Genomic DNA, 21,731 nt, shown 5'->3' on the forward strand with positions numbered 1-21,731 from the left:
GAGAGGGGAGGGTTTAGGACATCTCCCCACCCAAGAAACAGAGTGAGCTGAGGGGTCTGGCACTGGCACAGCAGTGATTTGGAAGATGTTTTTATTTTCTAAAAAAGCAACTCTGCTACTTTATTCCCATGCTTTTTTTTTTTTTTTTTTTGGGGAGGGGGGTTCTATGCAAACAAAAAAATTACCATTTTTATAGTACAAGGACAAACTAGGCTGAACCTCCTCATTGCTGCCATTGGTCCCATGGGGTTTTTCAGGGTTTTGGTGTTATCTCAGGGGCCTGATGGAATTATGCTGTGGGTTTTCCTGGTATTGCAAACCCACAATATTTTAATTTTGTTTTGTAAATGAATATTTAAAGCTCTTGGAAATTTAAAGCCGGGAGGGAAATATTTGAAACCACATGCAAGATTCACCAGGGTTATTTTAGAGGGGGGAAAATAAAATGTCATGAAAATAATTTTTTCCCCCCTTTTCTAAAGTAGGCTTTAATTTTCACTCTGTATTTCTGATGAGTGACACCGGGGTCTAAATTACAGCTGGGGAAATCAAACTCAGCATATAGAGCAGACCTGTGACACAGCACCCACCAAGGCAGAGCTGCCTTCGGCCTGGCCCTGAAGATTTTATTGGATCAGTGGGAATGAGGATGAGGATTGGGAGCTGCAGGCACTCATTACAGCACAAACCTGGCAAAAAATGACCACTTCATAAAAACACTCAGAGATGTCCCAATTTCAATCTGCCCCCAACATTTTTTTTTTTTTTTTGCCCCTATTGACTCAGGCACTGCAGCGATGAGGTGTTTGATCACAAAAGCGCTGATTTCTAATCTCAGGGTGGTATTCTTGGGGCAGCTCTTGACAAAAACCTTATTTCCTGCCGGGGCCGGGCTGTCCCCTGTCCCACCCGGGCCGGGCTGTCCCCTGTCCTTGTCCCCTGTCCCCGCTCCTGCCGGGGCCGGGCTGTCCCTTGTCCCCTGTCCCCGCTCTCGCCCGGGCTGATCCCTGTCCCCACTCCCTGCCGTGCCAGGCTATCCCTTGTCCCTTGTCCCCTGTTCCTGCTCCCTGCCGGGGCTGGGCTGTCCCCTGTGCCACCTGGGCCGGGCTGTCCCTGTCCCCTGTCCCACCCGGGCCTGGCTGTCCCCTGTCCCTGTCCCCTGTCCCCTGTCCCACCCGGGCCGGGCTGTCCCCTGTCCCTGTCCCCTGTCCCACCCAGGCCTGGCTGCCCCCTGTCCCTGTCCCCTGTCCCCGCTCCTGCCGGGCCGGGCTGTCCCCTATCCCTGTCCCCTGTCCCTTTCCCTGTCCCTGTCCCTGTCCCTGTCCCTGTCCCTGTCCCTATCCCTGTCCCTGTCCCTGTCCCCTGTCCCCTGTCCCTGTCCCCTGTCCCTCTCCCCTGTCCCTGTCCCCTGTCCCTGTCCCTGTCCCCTGTCCCTGTCCCTGTCCCCTGTCCCTGTCCCCTGTCCCTATCCCCTGTCCCTGTCCCTGTCCCTGTCCCTGTCCCTATCCCTATCCCTGTCCCTGTCCCCTGTCCCTGTCCCTGTCCCTGTCCCTGTCCCTGTCCCTGTCCCTGTCCCTGTCCCTGTCCCCTGTCCCTGTCCCTGTCCCGCTCCCTCCCGGCCCCGCCGCTGCCACCCGGGCGAGCGCGCGGGCACAGCGCTCTGATTTGCATATCGCCGCGGCCGCCGCCAATGGCAAGGTGGGAACTGGTGACGGGCAGGCGGCTCAGCCAATAAGCCGCGAGCGGGGCGGGCTCAGGGGCGCGGGGCGGGGCGGCCCGGCCGGGCGGGCTCGGGGGCCGCTCGGAGCGGCGGCGACGACAGCGACAGCGGCGACAGCGGCGACAGCGACAGCGGCGGCGGCGACAGCGGCGACAGCGACAGCGGCGACAGCGGCGACAGCGACAGCCACGGCGACAGGTGGGACCCGCACCCTGCGCGGGGCCGCCGCACTGCTCGGTGAGCGGCTGGGTGAGCGTGCGGCACTGCGGGCTTGGGGACCCCACTGGGGACACGCGGGGACAGCGGTGTCCCCAGCGGGGCGGGGGCGCTGGGGAAGGGGATGGGGGTGAGGATCGGAGCGGGGTTAGTGCCCCACGGAGCTCCCCGGGATGCCGGGAGGAGCTCCCGCAGCGGTGCCCGGGGATGCTCCGGCACATCCCGGGCTGGGGCCGCCGCTACCGGAGGGGATTTCTGCTGTCCCCGCTCCCCGTCCCCATCCGCGGCTCCCGGAGCTGCCGGAGCGTTCCTTAGAAGCAGAGACACCCCGCAGGGTGTGTGCAGGTAGAAGTGGTTGCACAGGGTAAATGGGATTTTTAAAAAAAGTTTCTGCGATTTTCGCCTCCTCTCCGGGCATCAAAACTCTTCCAGAGCTTCTGTTTTTCAAACGCACGTTCGAGTGAGTTTGCTCTTCCCAGGAAACTGTATTTTACACAATGGGCTGTAGGAACTCGTAGGAGATTTGTCTGTCATCGGTGTGTCCCCAGGCTGCAGCTTCCAGCTGAGGCTCCAATGCTGAACCGAATTTCTGTCCCCACCGGTGCAAATAATAAAAGTATGCTTAAAAATAAAACATAGAGGGAAAAAAAAAAAAGCCAGGAGCTGATACTTTATGGCTTTAGAGTTTAAATAGTGTCTCATCCTGGACATCACTGGGATATCAAAGCCAACCTGAGAACTTGCATTAAAAGTTAAAAAAAGAAGTTAAAAGCACAAATTGCTGCTTCCTTTAAAACATGAGCAGGCTGCCTCCCTCCTCCCCTGTCCTGTTGAAGGGCTGGGGAGAAGAAAATCATTAAAAAAGTCTGGCAGAGCCTGTATCTGCCTTTTCTGCTCTGCCTTTCCAAAGGTGCTGTGGGTTTGATTTGGGTGGCAGTGCTGCAACTCACAGATACTCGGGCTGCATTTCCAGCCTGGTACTCTGAAAATGGGACAAAATTGCTGGGGAGGGGACAGAAATATTCCTGCAGGAGAGGGAGCAGCGTCCCCAGCCTGTGGGGGGTTCACCAGGAGCGGGGGGCTGAGCAGGAATCCAGCTGGTGGAGGGGGTGGAGAGGTCCTGGGTGGGTTGCAGGTCCTTGAAGGGGTTCTGGTGTTCATCCCCAGCCCAAGAGGTGCTGGCAGCACCCTGAGGGGTGCAGGAGGACAGGGCAGGGCTGGCATGGAGCTGGGTGCTCAAAGCAGCAGGAGCGGCCGAGGAGTTTTCGGAGGGTTTGGGTGGTGGAGGTGGGGTTTGTGCTGGGGAAAATCTGTGGTGGCACGGAAAAAAATCCCCAGCAGATTTCTGGGGAGTCGTGAAGAAGTTTTCTCCTCTGCTGGAGTGCACAGGGAGAGGTGACAGCACGTGGCCTTGCTGGTGGCTCTGGGGATGGAGAGGTCCAGTGGTACAGGCTGCTCGTGGTGCCCATCCTGCTCAGAACAGAGATGTCTGCCAGGATAATTGCTCATGCAATTATCTTTCCTTGTTTGTTCGGGTTTTGGGGGCTTTATTTTTTATATTTTTATTTTTAATAAATTGCCCAGCACACATTTCAGTCATGTTGAGGTCCTTTCCCAGCACTGTTAGAGCACCTTCCTGCTGGGATGAGCCAAAAAATAAGGACAACTCCTGAGTAAAAAGCAAACTGCATCCCTCAGGACATCACTGCTGTGTAGTTACGTGTGTTTTAATTAATTACCTGCTTGCAGAAGGAAAAAGTTTGCTGGAAGGTTTGAGATGGTCAGAACCAAAATCTCCTTGGGCTGGCTGCAGCTCCCAGACTGGCTCAGGGGGAAAAATATTTTGTAAATGGTTTGAAAAATAGTTTGTCCTCCGTTATTTCTCAATTTATACTATTTTATATCAATTTTATTTTATACTCACTCTTTGTTACATGTATTTCTATGAAGTTGCTGCAGCCCCTTGAGGGAGCTGTGAAGCTCCTACCGATCTTGTGCACATAACAGGGAAATGGATATTACTTAGCAAGGATTTTATTTTAATGCCCTGTGCCTGTGGGTGTAAAGAAGTGGCCACGAGTGCTCCAACGTACAAGTTGTTCATGTAACTTGTTTGTCATGGAGCTGACAGGCTTTTTCCATAACCAGTAATTGTGATTAGTAAGGATTTCTGATTTTGCAAGCGAGTGCGTTGGAAAATGAGGAAAATAATGGTAAAGTAAGTGTCAGAAGTGAAGAGTCAGGACTGTGAGGGACTGCAGTTAAATCATCTTCTACCTGCAGTGTCCCATCTTTGTAAATAGCAGTGTTGTCCTTAGATGGAAACATATTCTCATTGCAAGAACTTTTTGATTTACATGAAATTTAACCACTGAATAAAACGAGCCCTGGGAGGCACTGCCTGACCTGCACTTTGTCCCCTTGTGATGCTTCTCCAAGAAATCCTCACTTGGCACCCGAGCAGGCTGGTGTTTCCCTGGGAATTGCTGTTTGCCCAAAATAATTTGGCATTTCCAGGCCCCTGCTGCAGATGGTCCTGGGTGCTGAGTTATTTCTGGGTGCCAGAGCTGCTGCTGGCAGTGCTGGATGCTGAGCTGGGGATTCCCCTCGTGGGATTCAGCTCTGGGATGCTCCAGGTGCTGCTGAGCCCTGGTGTGTGGGGATAAATCACCAAAAACAGCATTCCCACTGCCAGGGGTCACCTGGCTGCAAGCTGCTTGGAGAAAACCCCAAATCTGTCGCCAGCAGTTTAGAAACAAACAAACAAACAAAAAATTTAATAGATCCAAGTTTAATTGCCACATTTACTCCAGAGAAAAGGCTAAATTAAAACAGAATTGGCAAACAAGGAGTTTCTTGTTTATTCCCATTTTGTATTTATTTTAGTCCCCCCCCCAAGCTGTCACTTGAAATTCAATTTGCTCAGCATTGGTGTAGCTGCTGCCAGGAGGCTGCTCTGAGTCGCCTGTGGAGGGCTTGGACTTCACTTGGTGTGCTGTACGAGGAGGGAAACTTCACATTTAGCAGCCAGAGGTGGAATTTGAATTCCAAAAAGCCCATCTGGTCTGTTGTCCCTGGTTGTTTTAACCAGAGGAGAAGACACGACTGAAAGGACCCCGCTCATTTTTGGTGGCAGAAAACCCAGTGAGAGGGTGCCAAGGAGTGGGTAGTGGGATGTCAAGTACTTTCTCACATTTTACAGATGGTTTATATAACCTGCTTGGCTATATTATTTATTTTTCCTGTCCAGTTACATAATCCCAGTTTGTGAAAGCTTTAGGAGGTTGCATTCCCCACTGGTTCATGGCTATATATTATGGCCTCTGAGCTTGTTCAGGTGCTTGACCTCCCTGCCAGGCATCTCCCAGGAAGCTCAGCCTGGTGTGGAACAGCTCTTTATACATTCATTATTACTATATTTCCTTGATTTTTTCATTTTAGCCATCATCAAAAACTGTGTCAGCCCCTCAGGAGCAGGATGGGTGCAAGCTGCTGCCTCTCCCTGCTGGTGCAGAGCAAAGACTTTGGGCATTCCTGGTTTTTCCAGTTTTGAGGATCTGTTCTTGTGGCAGAGGCTTGCTGTGATTTTTGTGGTGGAAGCAGCTGAAATCCTTGCTGGGGCCAGGGGTGGCTTTGGGGGCACAGCATCTCTGAATCCTCAGCCTCACCCTGCCCCTGGCACCTTCTCCCCTGGGGAGAGCAGCTACCCACAAATGTCTGAGGATTTTGTTTTCCCTGGTATAAGTTTATCCTTCAAAATAAGGGAGGAGAAAAGAAAATGCTGCTTTTTTAAATTTCCTCTGGCATGGAAGTGGAGGGTGTTGTGTCTCTGGGAACCCACTCTGGAGGAGATGGACCACAGGCTGCTCACAAGAGAGTTCAGAGGAACTTTATCCCTCTGATTTGTTTTTTATTTTCTTTTGAAGTGACCTGGGAAAATCAAGCGACCATTTCTTTGCTAGAAAACCAGCAGAAGAGCCAGATTATTTTTAATGGGTTTATATTGTGAACTGGGGGGATAAAACTGCTCCTCTCTGAAAGTCTTTTGTGTGTTGCTGGCACGGGCCTGTTCACCTCACTCCAGGGGATGCAGAGACATTGAACCCATCTTGCTTTTGCCTGAGATATTTATTCTGGCAGGGTTAGTGACCCATCCTGCTCACTTGTTCCTCTCGCTGCAGCTCAGGAACAGCCTCTTATTCCACATATTTTAGGAAAAAAAATCAATTAGTTGATGGCTTGAACCTTAAATAAAACCATTTCAGAAGCTTACAAATATTAGCTAGGCTGAATGATGAAGCCAGTGTGATGGGAGCATCCATTGCTGTATTTAAGTGAGCTGCTCTGTTTGCATTTTGGTTTTTGGTTTGAGCAGAGTTGCTGTGACTGCCCCACCGGGGTGTTGGCCACTTGCACAACGGGCACACTAGGGTGTAAATTGATCCATTGGGAGCTCTTAGCTGGTGAACAGTACTTTCAATTGTATGGCTTCCCTGCTTATTTTGAAGGAGAGGGACAAAGTAAAGTGGCCAAGATTAAAAAAAAAAATTAATTAACTGAGATGTACAAGTGTGAGAACTAACACTCAATGTCTAGGTGTGTCCTTAAGCGTTGGGATGCAGCTGAGGATTATGTGGAGCTGCTTGTCCATCTTAGGAAGGTAATATTTTGTTAGAAATCCCAAATTTAACTCATTACCATCACCTTCTTTGGTCTCTGCTCAGAGGTTGGCCCTGAGGTGTCTTAAAACCCCCTCATCCAGGAGAAATCACTGCTCTGGTCTTCCCTCTCCTCCACAGGTACAGCTTGCTCAGCAAGAAGGGATTTTATTAGGAAAAAAGCAGCTCTGGTGATGGAAGGGGAAGCAATCCACTGTGGGTCAGTGGAGAGAGCCAGCTGCTGCACTAATTGGGTTATTCTTCGTTATCAGGCTGTGCTGGGGCTGGAGGATGCAGCCCTGTGCTGCTGTCCAGCTCGAGGGGCTGGCATCTGGGATGATGATCACCAGGATCCAGGGCCCCACATCGCCCTGCTGGGCTTTCAGATTTGTTTTTTGCTTTTTTTCAAGCCTGACCTTTGCATTTTCAAGAAACTCCCTCCTGTGTTGCAATCTGAAGCTTTTAGGGCTGTTGTGGTGCCGTGGAAGTGAAAGTGCTTTGTGCTAATTGGGTCTTAAAAAACAACAAACCCCAGAGCAGCCAACTCTTATTTTTTTGTCCTGTTAATTTTCATCCCAGTGAAACAATTGGACAGGATTTGATTTATTTTTTAATGCTGATGGTAAGATGCTGTTTTGTGGAAACAGCAAGTCAAAAGAGGTTTTGGCCATCGTCTTCATCACCCATCTCTGACATGGTGGAGCATGATCTGTGGCTCAAAACTGCTCTGTTCTCCCTTCTTCTTCTGAAATCCTGTTTTAGAATAAAAAAGAATATGGTTTTTTTCATCTTTTTTTCTTTTTGTCCCCCTCCTCTCTTCCTACCAGGTATTTCCCCGCTGTGTCTCTGGGCCTGCACCTTCAAACCTCCTCCAAGGATTGCATGGTGGCAAGGTGAGACCCCTCAAAACCCTGCCCAGCCTTTGCTCTTCCCTGTCCCCTTCACCTCCTGCGAGCCTCCGGGAGGGATCTGCAACATGAAGTTTCCATTTGGAGCTGGCAAATTCCCGGTATGCCGATTTCTGGGAAACGTGGCTGGGGATGGTGTGGTTGGTGAAACCTTAGCATGTGTGATACCTGCCTGTCCTCAGCCCAGGGTCAGACATCTGCATCCCATTCTCCCCCCTGAATTTCCACCTTTTCCTCAGTGTTGGGAGACAGCAACACCTGTGTGGAAAGGGAATTGTAAAATTAAAAGGTTTGTTTTTATTTAATTCTCTGCTTCCCCGGCCCATCCGTGTTTATATCCCAGGGAAATGAGCAGTGTGGATGTTCAGAGGAGGGAGGTTGGTTTATCCTGGCTTCATTTGCAGACTTACAGCATTAATCTTGTGGGTTGTAGCAGCAACAGGAAAGCAGGATCTGCTTGGGGTGTCAGAAACACCCAGGGGCTTTTGCACAGAGTAATTAATTAATGCCCTCCCTCCATCCAGAGTATACAAACAAGAAGATTCAGGCTCGGTAACATCCCTGCCTGCTCACTATTTAAACCTCAGGGAGTAGCAGATTTTTTTTTTTTGCCTTACAACAGTTTGTTTCAAATTAATTGGGATTTTGGCCCCTGGCCAGCCTCCTCCTGTGGCTCCAAATGGGAGATAAGTGGGAGCAGTGCACTCTCTCCCCTAACCTAGTTGGAGCTGTTTTTGCTGGATGGAGGAGTCGTGAGCTCTTTCCTAACGTGGGCCACGTTTTAAAATCTGGGTCTTGTGGGCTCCTTCCCTCCCACTGCTGCTGACGCAGAGCGTCTCCCCTCCCGCCCGCCTTGGCCAGCTTCCCTGGATGACTCCTCTAATTGCTTACGTAGAAAAATAATGAGAAGGATGCGTAGGGTGTATTTTTAGATGTCTCTTGGTGGGATTTAGCAACCGGCAAGCCGGAGCCAGCACCTCCCTGTCCGTCTCCTTGCTTGGTGGACCTGGGGGAGGTTCTGTCCCCACGGGGTGGTGATTCTTGGGCAAGCTTCCCTGCTTTTTGGGCTTCTCCTGGTCCTTATGGGTGGGTTATGGGTGATGTGGCCCTGGTGCTGGGTCTGGTCTGTGCTGGGAAGTTCTGAGCTGGTGCACAGTGCTGGGATGGGCACCACCTCCTCCTCACTCCTCTCCAAGAGGAAGGCTGTGGTGGCGTGCAGACCATCCCAGCACCCAAATCTTTGAATCATTGAATAGTTTGCATTAAAAGGAAACTTTAAAGGTCATCTAGTCCAGCTAGACTAGGGCAGGTTGCTCAGGGCTCTGTCCAAACTCACCCAAATGCTCCCAGGAATGGGGTATCCATCACCCTTTTGGGTAACCAGTGCTTCACCACCCACATCATCAAACATTTCTCCCAAAGTAACCCATGGCATATTTTCTAGTAAATACCTGTGAAATAATGGGTCTGACCACACATTTCTTTGCTTTTTAAATGCTTTTTTTTTATAAAATGTTCCCATCTGAAACCCCAGCAGCGCAGAGGAAAGGGAGCAGAATCCCATTAAATAGCACCCGAAAGACTGTGATAATTGAGCCTTGCAACAAGTAGTTCCCTTATTTTTCTCTTTGCTCCTTCCATTTCAGGGCTCTTTGTGTCTCAGTGGCTTCCTGTGCTGGGGGGGCTGGGCTCCAGTCCTTCCCTTTCCACCCGGGTGCGAGGAAAGCAATTCTTCTTGCAGACTTATCTCTCCTTGGAGCTGAAAACATCCTTTCTTTGCTCTTTCTGAATCCCCCAAATGAATGATTTCTCCTGCTGGTTAACATCAGCTTCCACGCTGAAGACTGTGGGAAAGTTTCACAATTACAGTGGCTTTAATAGATCTGGTTTATGTCTTAAAAAACCCATCGCTTTCTAATTCTCCGTCACATGTTTCCTTGATGATGTGTCACCCAGCAGTGCAGCTACCAAAATAGCCCCATGGTCTGAAGGAAATCATCAGGAAATATGTTTTTGAAACTGTAGGCAATTCTTTTTTTCACCAGGAACCATTGGAAAAAGTCTGTGTTCAATGGAAAACGTGGCTTTTCTGGCACCTTGGCTGCTTATGTGGTGACATTTGGGAGCGCAGTGCTCCAGAAGTTTGCCCAAAAACCCTCCAGTTCCTTAGATTGCTGCTGTGAATTTTCTCTTTATCCACCCAAATAGCTGGGATTCTTTTGGTGTTGGGCTTGCTTTAATTTCTGGGGAGAATGCTTGCTTGTGCATTGTCTTTCCTTGCAGGGTGAGAAACCCTTTCCTCCTCAGCACCTCCCGTGCTCCTGCCAGGCTGACAGGGTGTGTGCTGTGTCCCCCCAGGTCCAAGGAGACCATGACCACTGATGAGGCCACCAAGAGCGAAGGGGAGGTGCAGGCAGCAGCTCTGGCCGAGCGTGGGGAGGACATCACACCATCCAAGGACCGAGGGGTTCTGAAGGTAAGGGGGATCTGCCAAGAGTGTCCTGCCTTCCTGCACCTTGGGGTGCACGTTCACCTCGCTGGGCTGCACCCCCAGCCCTCAGGGCCACAGCTGCAGGGCTGTAGGATTGAGTTCTTTCATTTCCAAGGCAAAGAGGATGAGCGTTGCTTGGAGTAAAGGAGAATGGAGTGGTGGTTGAGGCTGGTGGGCCCAGGCTGCTCCATGAATTTCACTGCTATTGTGTTCCTAATCAGATTATTAGCTGTAAATCCACAAGGCATTTCTGTGTGTGACTCACAAACATTAGAAAGAGCACATTACTGAGGTCATCCAGTCTGCTCCACAGCCCCTTTTTCATATTCAGGGCCGTTTCTGGATAGTTCTGCTCCTCAGCACTTACACTTCTCCACTTGAATAGGACCTTTCCTCCAAGAATAGCATCCTCCCCTGCTCCATCCTCAGCTCGAGAACTGCTTGTTCCCGGCTGCAGCGTTCAGAAAAAAGTGTTGACAAGGAGTGAGTAGTGAACTGACACACCCCTGTGAGTAAAATGTGTACGGACAGAGTGAGTGGAGCTGCAGGTTTGGAGCTGTGGTGTTTATCCCCCAGTATGGACTGGTTTCTGCTCCCAGCCCAGTCCAGCTCCACCGCTGTGGCTCCACTTTGAGATTTGTTTTTAGGAGCTGATGATGGGCAAACTGAATAGCTGCCTCCTGTTATTTAGGGCAGCCCTGGGGTGTATATGCATGTGTATATATATTTTTTTAATGTAAATGCCTGTGTGTATCTCCCTCCCCCTCCATATGCATCTTTGCTGTCCCATGGCCCCAGCTCACAGGTGGTTTCTCTCTCTCAGATCATTAAGAGAGCTGGGAGCGAGGATGAGTCTCCCATGATTGGAGACAAGGTTTATGTGCACTACAAAGGGAAATTGGCCAACGGGAAAAAGTTTGACTCCAGCCGCGACCGGAACGAGCCCTTCATCTTCAGCCTGGGCAAGGGTGAGCTGCTCCAGCCCTGGGATGGTGGGGTGGGGACCACCCTGGGCAGGGGGATCAGCTGATCCTGTTGCAGGACAGGGTCAGCCCTGCCTTAAGTCACTTGTGAATTCAGGGAGTTTTTTGGTGCATCCTTGCTGGGTTTGTTCCTGGCTTGCTCCCTCCTGCCTGACATCTGCCTTTCTCCTAGGCCAGGTAATCAAGGCGTGGGACATTGGGGTGGCCACCATGAAGAAAGGAGAGATCTGCTACTTGCTCTGCAAACCTGAGTACGCCTACGGCTCTGCTGGCAGCGCCCCCAAAATCCCCTCCAATGCCACCCTCTTTTTTGAGGCAAGTAATGCTGCTGAGCTGGTGTGTGGCTGAGCAAGCTCGCTCCCTTTCTGCCTTGCCAGCCAGCTCAGAAATAAAAAATTAAAAATTAATAACAATAATAATAATAAAAAAAAACAAAAGTCCAAACAACAAAAAAATTCCACCAAAAAAAAAAAATAACCAGCTCAACTTGGATTCCTGAAACGTGTCCCTCTGCTCCAGGAACCGCTGCCAGGGCTTTCTCAGAAATGTGTGTCTGAGCTGGAAGGCTGGGACTGAAACTCCAGCTCAGGAGAGTCCTGGTGCTGGGGCGGGGAGTGGGCAGATTCCTGGTTTCAACATGCACATGGGAAGGAGAAAGCAGCAGGGAAATGCCTCCAGGTGCTAAAAAGCCATTAGTGCTGAGGGGTGTAGGAAAGTTAAGGTTCTGGCACAGAGGGCTCCCTGGGCAGGGCTCATGGGGACACAGAAGGAGGGAGTCGGTCCTAAATTAAGGCTCAGGTCGAGTGTGGACTAAGCTGAGGGTCAGAGCTGGTCCCATCAGAGGATGATGGGGAAGCTCCTGCCCACACTGGGAGACTTTCACAGCATCTTCCAGCAGCAGCTGTGTTGCACCCTTACAGGTTCAATAAACTTATTTTTGCTGTTACTTTGTGTTATACTTCAGGTACTGGATGAGTCCCCATTTCTAATAAATCACGTGTATTATCCTGTGGTTTGGATCTGGGTTTTACGGGCAACTTCTGCTCGTCAGCTGAACGGAGAATTAGCTGGCTTGGTTCTCCAGCCAGGGGATGAACTGCTGCTTTGTGGCTCTCTGTTGTTTTTCTCTTCTCCTTTCCCCTTCCCTACGCTCTGCCCACTTTCTCTTCATTATTTTTTTAGGTCGAGCTGCTCGACTTCAAAGGCGAGGACTTGTTTGAGGATGGAGGAATAATCCGGAGGATCAAGAGGAAGGGAGAAGGTTACTCCAACCCTAATGAAGGTGCTACCGTGGAGAGTGAGTGCTGGTGCTGGTGCTGGTGGGAGGGACCAGCCTGTCCTGAGCTGATCCCTGGCGAGGAGCTGCTGGCAGTGGAGGTGGCCGTGCGTGCTGGTGGGGTGCAGCGACATCCAGCCGGGGCCCAGATGGGATGAAGAGCAGCTGGGGCTGCTCCTCTGAGCTCTCCCTGGCCAGCTCTGAGCTCTCCCTCTGCCAGAGCTGCTGCCCTGCAGGGCTGGGTGGGAAACCACCAGCCCAGGAAAACCCTGGAGCTGCTCAGGCAGCGGCTGTGGGGAGGATGGAAGAAGCAAACCCCCGTGGGTTTCGGGGCTCTGTTGTCTCCCCCAGCCCTTCTGCATCCCAGTGCAGTGTTCAGGGTGCTCTGGGATCTGCCAAAACCCCTGGCCCTGCCCTGCCTCCAGCTGCCAGCCCTTCCTCCCTCAACACTTGCTAAGTATTTTGGACCCTCAGCAGTTTCTTTGGCCTCCTCATTCCAATGTTGATGGTATTTTTGGGGGTCTCATCACATCTCGTACAGAATGGGGATTTTTCCTTCCCTTACAGCCACAGGGCTGCTGAAATTATTACAAGGGGTTTGCTGAGGCTGGGGTGGTCTCAGCTGCCACGGGAGGATGAGGAGCTGACATCCCATTGGGATCTCCCTCTTCTGGTCCCATTTCTGGAGCAGACATTCCATGGGCTGGACAGGGGAGGGCAGACTTGGGTTTGGGGTTTTTTCTGTCATAGGAGCTGCTCAGACACACACATACAGGGCTTGTTCCATATGGGAAGCATTCACTTCCTTTTCTTAATTCCAGAGCTCCTGTTCACAAAGTTCCTAAAGTCCCTTTAACAACTGAGAAATTGAATCTGATCTGTGAGAGCTTACAAAGTTCGCAGCTTTAAGTGGCTGGTTCTTCTAACGAGACTCTCTTTTAGGGAAAAATGAGGTTTTGACTCAAATTCTGCTGTCTGAGCGGTGGCACAGCAGCTGTGGGGACACAGCAGTCCACCCTGGGGCAGGGCTGTGATGCTTTACCTCAGCTGGGTAGTTTGGGAAGTGCTGGAATTAGGCTGGAATAAATCACTCGTCCAGGAGCAAGCACCTCCGGGTTTTAATAGGCTTCAAGTTTTACAGACCCAAAATCCCAGTTCTGGTCCCTAAAACCTGTGCTGCAGTTGAAATCTGGCATTCTAGCTTTTGTTACATCCTTTCCCCCCACACCCCTCCTCCTTCTCCGTTTTTAATCTGAGTACAAATTGCTGTCAGCACATCAAGTTCGTGTGCCAGCCGCACTCAGTACACTCTGTTCTCAGCTCTTCAAAAACAAAATCGCTGCAGGCACTGAGAGAACAATAAGTCAGAGCTGCAACCGGAGTGATGTTCCTTCAGTGACTTTTTTTTCTCTGTAATCCAAGAGCGGCTGAACCAGCTGACCCACTCCTGGAAACCCGAGCAGAGATTCCTCCCCCACCCCGTGCTCGGTGTATTTTCTGTGCAATTAAAACAGAGCAGAACTATCCTTGGAAGGAAGGATCACAACATCCCCTCGTGCATCCTGTTTTAAAGTGGAGCTTCCCATCCCTGCCTCATCCCGCAGGGGATGTGGGACCTTGGGGAGCTTTTGGGGTCAGGGATTATGGATCTGTGCTCACCAGGAAGGTGCAGGGCGATGCATGGTGCTGTGGGGTGGCTGGCTTACCTGTATTTTAGGCAGAATTTTCCACATTTTCTGTGCTTAAAACACCTGCCAGCTTGGTTTTGGGCAGTGTAAAAGCACTGTTGTCCCCAGAGGAGCTGGATTTGCTTTTTGTCCTCATCCCAAGGTGGGTGAGCTCACAGCAGCCTGACTGCCGTGGTACTGTGCACCAGAGATGGATGCAGGATGTGTCCCAGGGGCTGGCAAGCACCTGAGCATCCTCTGCTTGAGTCCCAGCACGGCTTTGGTGGCAAGAGTGGGGTGACAAGGCAGAGCCTGGCGTCCTGCCCCTGCAGGGAGGAGCCCATCCTTGGGACCTGCCCTTGGAATGGGGCTGTCAGCCTGGCTGGGTCCATGCCTCTCATCCTAAGGACTTCTGTGGGTCCCAGGGCAGGGATGGACACAGGTTTCCTTCAGCCCAGGCTGCAGCTCTCCCATGCAGAGCCCAGACCCTCACAACTGTTTCTGGCACCCAGCTTGTCCTGCCCCTCACCTGCCACCACAGCAGGATGCTCAGTGCCCTGCAGCATCTCAGGGCATTCTGCATCTCATTGCATTATGTTCCCCTCAAACAAAGGTAAAACTCATGTCTTTGCAGGCTGCAAAACCTTTAACAACAGTTGTGATTTTTTCCTCTTACAAAGCTCTTTTTGTTGTTGTTTGTTTTGGCTTTTTTTTTTCCAACAATATGTAGGAGTTCTTTGTGAAATTTCTTTTACTTGATGCCTGCCTGCACGTGTGTGTATGCCTTTTACCCTGCAAGCAGAATGCAAAGGTTGCAAAAGCGTCCCCAAAGCCTGGAACGTCTTCAGGTTTGAATAAATAAAGAATAATCTTGCAGTGGAAAGCCAGCCAGGAGTGCCAGGTGGCGTGTGCCAGGTACCCAGTGTCCGCTCTGCCTGCGCTTCTGCCAGCGTCTGGGGCTGGAACAGCACGGCTCCTGGTTGAAGATTAAAAATAAAAAAAGTTTATCTTGTACTTTGAGTTCTCAGAGTCAGGAGAACACGGCCTTGTTTTCGAGGCAGGAGTCAAGGCAGTAGAGCACAGTATAGAAGATTTGTAATCACCGTGATAAACTCTGCCTGGCGCCGTGCCAGGAGCAATATCCAGTTCCAGTAAGACTCGACTCGTGCACTTGAGTACGAGGGGAACATATTAGTCACGATGTTTATCTGTTGTTTAGTCCTTGCTTAGACAAGATATGCCTGCCCTGCCTTTCAGCAGTGCTCCCAAGCCCTCTCCATCCCTCTTCTCCACAATGCCCCCAGCTTTGGCTCTTCCCTCTTCCAGGCTCTGCTGAGTTTTGGGAGAGATTCTTTACAAAATGCTTTCTAAGACACTTTGGAGCCCACCTTTCTCCAAGGTGTGGGTGATTCTGGGTGCCATCCTGCCCCTCTTGCCCCTCTGCAGTTCACCTGGAGGGATTCTGTGGCGGCCGCAGGTTCGACTGCAAGGATGTGAAATTCGTGGTGGGCGAAGGGGAGGACCACGACATCCCCATCGGCATTGACAAGGCCCTGGAGAAGATGCAGAGGGGAGAGCACTGCATCCTCTACCTCAGCCCACGGTAAGGAGCATCTCCACAGGGCTGCTAGGGGGGTTTCAGCCTCCAGCCCTTGTGGAAGATGGTGATCCTGAAAATAGGACTCTCCAGGAGAGTCTCAGAGGGCACCAGCAGGAGCAGCAGGGGTGACCAGTGGCATGTAAACAGGAATGTTGAGATACTTTAAAAAAAACCCAAAAAAAAACAGGTGAAAGGGCTTTATCCAAGTCCAGTGTCTGAGATAAAATGTCTCCCTGGAAATGCCCAGAGCTGGAGAGAAGCCTGTGTGAAAAGATGGCTTTGATGCAGCCAGAAGTGATGGTCCCCAATGTATGCATTGTACATCCACAGGGACCTTTGCTCGTGCAGAGTAACATCACCCTGTCCCCAAAATGTTAGAAAGCTGTGGGGGGCAACCTGAGTGTGCATTTATGGGCAAGCTCTGCTGAAAAAAAGGTTTCTCCCCCTCCTCTGAGTGCCTCCCCCTGGCCTGCAGGTACGGCTTTGGCGAGGCTGGGAAGCCCAAATTCGGCGTCCAGGGGAACGCGGAGCTGGTGTACGAGGTGACCCTGAAGAGCTTTGAGAAGGTGAGGCAGAGGTGCTCCTGTCCTTCCCTGGGCTGCAGGAGTGTCAGGGCCTGTGCAGCCTCCAGCCTTTGGCCCTGGCGTGGCTGCAGCCCAACCCCTGCTGAAGTGGAGACGTCACCGAGGAGCTTCGTGTTCTTAATTTGTTCATCTCTGTTGGTTTGTTTTATTCTTGTGGCTGAGGTCCAAGGCTGGGTGTCTTATTTGTTCCTAACCTTGTCCTTTTGTACTTTCTTTTTATTTAATATTATTTTCTCTTCTGCCTTTTTTCTCCCCTTCTCCTTTTATTTTTTCCTCCTCCTTTTTGTTTTTTCCTCCTCCTTTTTGTTTTTTCCTCCTCCTTTTTTCTCCTTTTTGCCTCCATTTTTCTCTTATTTTCTCCTCATTTCTCCTCATTTTTCCTTTTTTCTACTTTCTTTCTATTTTTCTCCCTTTTCTGTTTTTTCTCTCCTTTTTTCTCCTTTTTTTTTTCCTCTTTTCCTTTTAGTTTCTTTCCATTTTTTTCTCCTTTTTTCCACTTAATTGCCCCCCTAGACTGCACAGATAAAGCTGGTCTGTCCAGCCAGCCCTTGGCTGTACCCTTGAGAAGGCTGGGGATGGGATGCAGGAAACATCCATGGGATTTGCACATCCCTGCATGGGTCCCCTGCCTGTGCCACCACTCTGGCCAAAGCAGGCAGGACCTTTCTCCAGGCTCTGTGGTACAGCCCTGATGGGCCCTGAGTGTGACCAGCTGTCCCAGAGAGTGGCACGGTCCTGCTGGGGCAGGGGAGGCTGCTCTGCTCCGCTGGGAGTGCTCCAAGTGTTCCTTTGCAGGCCAAGGAGTCGTGGGAGATGGACACCAAGGAGAAGCTGGAGCAGGCAGCTGTGGTCAAGGAGAAGGGCACGATGTACTTCAAGGTTTGTGAACTTGGGGGTGGCAGAGGCAGAGGAGGGGAGCTGGGACTGAATTTGGCAGCCAGCAGTGCCAGACAAGCCATGTGCCCCCAGACAGGGCTGGGGAAGGCGAGTCCTGCTCTCCCTCTGCCTTTTTCTCACCCCTTGATGTATCTCATCCTTTCCAGCATTGCCTTGGCTCTGTGTGCTCCCTGCAGAGCAGGACAGCAGATCAAACCCTTCCCAGGCCAGGGCCAGTGCTGAGGGGCTTTGCATTCCCCTTCCCAGCTCCTGGGGCACCCCAGTGTTCTGACTCAGCTTTTCCCAAACCTGCTGGTTCTGCAGGAGTTGGGATCCTCCTCCTTTCCTGTATTTATTGAACACCCCACATGACACTTGTCACCTGCTCACGGGACATTCCAGGGGCAAGACTGAGCCTCTTTTTGCTCCTTTCAGGAAGGCAAATACCTGCAGGCAGTGATTCAGTATGGGAAGATTGTGTCCTGGCTGGAAATGGAGTATGGCTTGTCTGAAAAGGAGTCCAAAGCCTCGGAGTCCTTCCTGCTGGCTGCCTTCCTCAACCTGGCCATGTGCTACCTGAAGCTGCGGGAGTACGCCAAGGCTGTCGAGTGCTGTGACAAGGTAGGGGTGCACTGATGCCACCCCTGGGTCACCACAAACTGATACCTTTATGGGCTACCCAAAAACAGGGGACAGGCAAAATTAAGGGAATAAAAAGCAGGTGTATTTATTGAAGGGCCTTGAGGTACATTTAGGGGCTAAACCCAAAAAAAATGACAATGGGTCACGGGTTTTCACACTTTTTATAAGTTTGGTCTATTTGAATATTGGGGGTTGATCCTCCAATTACAGCTTCAGGTAATGAAGTAATTTGCCCCAAGTTTTCTTCCCTAAAACTCACTTTTGTTTCCATCTCTGGGGGTCTGATGCAGTGAGGTGTCCTTGATTCCAGGCACGGAGAGGAATTGTTGTGTCTGACCAAAATGGGAGAACAGCAGCCAGCACTGTATATGGAGTTTAGAGTTACACACTAAAGAATTCCTGGATTACAAATACATGAAAAATATAAAAGCTAAAGTCCTAAGGCATCAGCATGAGTCTGGAGGATGAAGCATCCTCTTCTCCTGCATGTTCTCACTGGGAGTTTGGTGGAGTTTTTAAAAATTTCTTTTCCTATAAGAAGGAATATCCCTGCCACACTTAGGGTATTTTAAGCAAGGAGAGATAATAAAACTATATTAATGATCTCCCAGCTGCTAATGGAGATAAGGCAATTTTTGTTGAGCAAGATGCAAGTGCTCTGGAGATTTGAAGCCACCTTGTCCTAATTTTGACAGATTTATTGAGGCTTTAAGTGTAGGGGATCTCTTGGGAGGGCTCTGAGATGTTAACAGAGACCTGTGTGTGCTTCCAGGCTCTGGGGTTGGACCAGGACAACGAGAAAGGCTTGTACAGGAGGGGTGAAGCCAGGTTATTGATGAACGAGTTCGAGCTGGCCAAATGTGACTTTCAAAAAGTGCTGGAGGTGAACCCACAGAACAAAGCAGCAAAGTGCCAGATCTCCGTGTGCCAGAAGAAAACGAAGGAGCACAACGAGCGGGACCGGAGGATCTACGCCAACATGTTCACAAAGTTTGCAGAGAGGGATGCAAAGGTGAGTGCTGCTCGTTTTTGGCCATCCAGGGTTGCACTGAGGGTTTGTGATGAGAAGAGATGGGTTAAAGCAAATTAAATTATAGGTCAGGATGGAGGATAGAGGAATAGAGCCTGCTGCAGTGGGAAGAAGTGTTCTACTGTTGGTCTCTCTTATGCAGAGGGTGCCATCAGGTGCTCAGTCATCAATAAAAGCATTTGCAGTGTGAGTTCAGAGGGGCTGAGAACAGGGTTGGCATTGGTACTTCAGTTGGCTGCTCCCAGCTAGTGAGTGTTGATGAACTCCTGGTCACAAGCAAAGTGAAGCATCATTCCATCCCTGGCAGGAGGATTTTGAGACATGACAGTGTGGATTTCCTGAGGCTGGTAAGGCAATACCTGCTCTCCGCTCAGGCGGGGAGATCGCTGTCTCAGAGCAGGCTCTCATCCAAAATTCCACTGAACAAAACCTGCTGTGCTGTAATGAGAGAGGACACAGCTTTGCAAGCCATCTGCATGGGTCATTTTTATTCTGAAGTGGTGTCTGGAGGTTCAGGTTGTGGATTAAGTGACTGGTGCAGGCCTTGGGGAGCAGCATGCCAGGAGCAACTGGCTTGGGCTAGCAGCAGGGCCAGCCTGGCCAGCCTGGCCCTGTGCTTGGCTTGTGTGGCTGAGTGCTCCTCCTGATGGGCTGCACCCATGGCTCAGTCCTGTATCTCCACTCTGACACTGCTGACTTACCTCCTCATCCATCCATCCATCATCCATCCATCATCCATCCATCCATCCATCCATCCATCCATCCATCCATCCATCATCCATCCATCATCCATCCCTCATCCATCCATCCATCCATCCATCCATCCATCCATCATCCATCATCCATCCATCCATCCATCCATCCATTCGTCCCTCCATCCATCATCCATCCATCATCCATCCATCCATCCATCCATCCATCCATCATCCATCCATCCATCCATCCATCCATCCATCCATCCATCCATCCATTCCCACCATCCCTGTCCCTTGCCTGCCCCTTCCCTCTCCCGTTTCCAGCTCAGTGTGTTTTTTGTGTTGTTTTTCAGGAAGCAGCCAGCAAAACTGGTGTGGAAAAAACAGCGGAGAAGGCGGCGTGTGGAAAAGCTCCTGGTGCTGAAGGTGAAGAGGCTGAAGGACACGTATGATGGAGGAGGAGGGGATGGGATAGCCTCGTGCCCTCAGCCCACACTGACAAAGGTTGCTGCCAAACCTTGGGACTTGCCAGTGTTTTCTTGTAAAGCTTGTTACAGTTTGTGTGATCGTGGAAGCCAAAAGCACCTCGCAAAGAAAAGCGACCCCGTCCCACCGCCCTGGGGGCAGAGCAGGAGCGGCAGGACACCGTGGGACCACTGCACGTGGAACAAACACCTTCTAAACAGCAGGAAAAAGGAAAAAAATATATTATAATGATAAATTAAATGCTTGGCTCCTGGGAGGTCTCCGTAGACAGCTTGTTCCAGCTCCCTGGGCTTTGTGTCCACTCTCAGCACAGCATCCTCTGCGAGGAGCTGGGATGGGGGACATGCTCCTGGTTAACTGCAGTGCTGCCTCTGCTTGTCTCAGAGCAGCCCCGGGGCAGGAATTGCCTTTGTCTCCTGCTGACTCCTTGCCTGTGGCCAAAAGTTGCAGGGCAGAGCCAGGAAGAGAACCCACATGGCCCCTGCTGCAGCCCCTGGGTGCAGGGACATCATTAATCTTTACAGCACTGTTTGGGGAGGGGGGCACACACGGGTTTTACCTCCTGGAGGAGCTGGGTCCTGTTTCTTTAGAGAGCAAAAGCCTGTCCAGCTTTGCAGGTGCTCAGCCCACAGCCTGCACCCCATCCCTTGGCTCCCAGCTTTAAATGGGAGTTTTATTGCTTTTGTTGGGGTCTGTATGTGGGGAAGATAAAAGAGCAGGTGGTTCAGAAAGCAACTGGCTGGGTCTGAGCTGGTGCCATGGGTTTGTCACTGAGCAGCTTTCCCATGGTGAGGGGGTCCCAGGTGCATCGTGTCCCTGCACCGGAGCTGCTGCTGCCTCCTCAGCCATCAGCCCTGTCCATCCTCAAGGGACATCATCACTACCCCGTGAGAACAGCTTTCCAGTTGTTATTTTTCCTGTCTCTATAATAATACCCCTTTTGGAGCTTGAAAATAAACAACTGAAAGAAAAATTAAAAAAAAAAAATAGTATTCTTTCTCTGGATCCTGCTCAGCAAATGGGGTGGCTGTGGGGAGGATGGGTGGGTGCTCCTTGAAGGGGAGATGCCTCAGCAGTTGAGGAATTATTGGTGTCACCAAGAGCTGGTGCTGCCCCTTTTTATCAGTGCCATTGTTCTCTGGAGAGCCAGTGAAGGGCCAGCAATCCCTGCTTTGGAAATGCCTGGCTGGGGGATGCTCTTTGGGGATCTCAGCTGGTTTTCCAGCCTGGGAGGTTTATCTTTATGCTTTTTTCCCCCATCCCTAGTGTATTATTTCAGGAGGGGTTTTCCTGGGGGTCAACTGAGTGGGTGGAGGAGTCATTTGTGCTCCTTGATTGAGGGTGGGGAGAGGACAGAAAGCTGAGACAGGGGGGTATTAGGACTGCCCATCCCTCTTTTGTACCCCCCCTCCACAATCTTGGCAGACTAACCCAGATTTGGTTAAAATTCCTCTTCTCTAGTCCCATCAGGTGGTACCTGAAGCATAATTTCTGCTTTCCCAGCTGCAGGAGTGGCACAGCATCCCCGTGGCTGCTCCAGCTGCTCACCCAGCTCTTGGGTTTTCAACCACTCCCTGGAGGCTGCTGCCAGACCCAGGGCCTCTGCAAAATGTGGGCTTTTCATTTATTTTCTTGCAGGGCAAAAAAGTCATCTGGGGGCAGCCCAAGCCACATTTTCCATAGGAAACAATCTCAACAGGAAAAAAAGAAAAAAAAAACCAAAAAAACACCAAAAAACACCAACTTGCTTTGTAGTTTTTGGGCTTTCTCCCCGTTTTTAAGCAGATTTTTGGTTATTTTGGCTTGGTGCTTTCCTGTCCCTTGGAAGAGAAATGGAGCTTGTGCGGGTGATGAGGTTGAGGGATGAAAGGGAAACCAGGAGGGTTTTGTAAGGAGGAT

At 50.8% G+C, this 21,731-nt stretch overlaps 1 protein-coding gene across 3 annotated transcripts; it reads left to right on the forward strand.

Annotated features, from left to right (window-relative positions):
- The first annotated feature begins 1,797 nt into the window (after positions 1-1,797).
- Positions 1,798-20,819, forward strand: FKBP5 (FKBP prolyl isomerase 5). Of its 3 annotated transcripts, none has more exons than XM_041721254.2 (12): positions 1,798-1,957; positions 7,422-7,487; positions 9,861-9,978; positions 10,817-10,961; positions 11,149-11,291; positions 12,159-12,273; positions 15,366-15,522; positions 15,995-16,085; positions 16,899-16,982; positions 17,415-17,600; positions 18,394-18,633; positions 19,700-20,819. In XM_041721254.2, the coding sequence occupies exons 2-12, from the start codon at positions 7,477-7,479 to the stop codon at positions 19,796-19,798; spliced, it is 1,389 nt and encodes a 462-aa protein (XP_041577188.2). In that variant the 5' UTR covers positions 1,798-1,957; positions 7,422-7,476; the 3' UTR covers positions 19,799-20,819. The 3 variants fall into 3 exon arrangements, with proteins under 3 accessions (XP_041577188.2, XP_041577189.2, XP_072774881.1); XM_041721255.2 differs by having other exon boundaries at positions 1,799-1,918; XM_072918780.1 differs by lacking the exons at positions 1,798-1,957; positions 7,422-7,487 and adding an exon at positions 10,325-10,476.
- The last annotated feature ends 912 nt before the right edge of the window (positions 20,820-21,731 follow it).

Source organism: Taeniopygia guttata, chromosome 26 (assembly GCF_048771995.1).
Source record: "Taeniopygia guttata chromosome 26, bTaeGut7.mat, whole genome shotgun sequence".
In the NCBI taxonomy this organism is placed as follows: Eukaryota; Metazoa; Chordata; class Aves; order Passeriformes; family Estrildidae; genus Taeniopygia; species Taeniopygia guttata.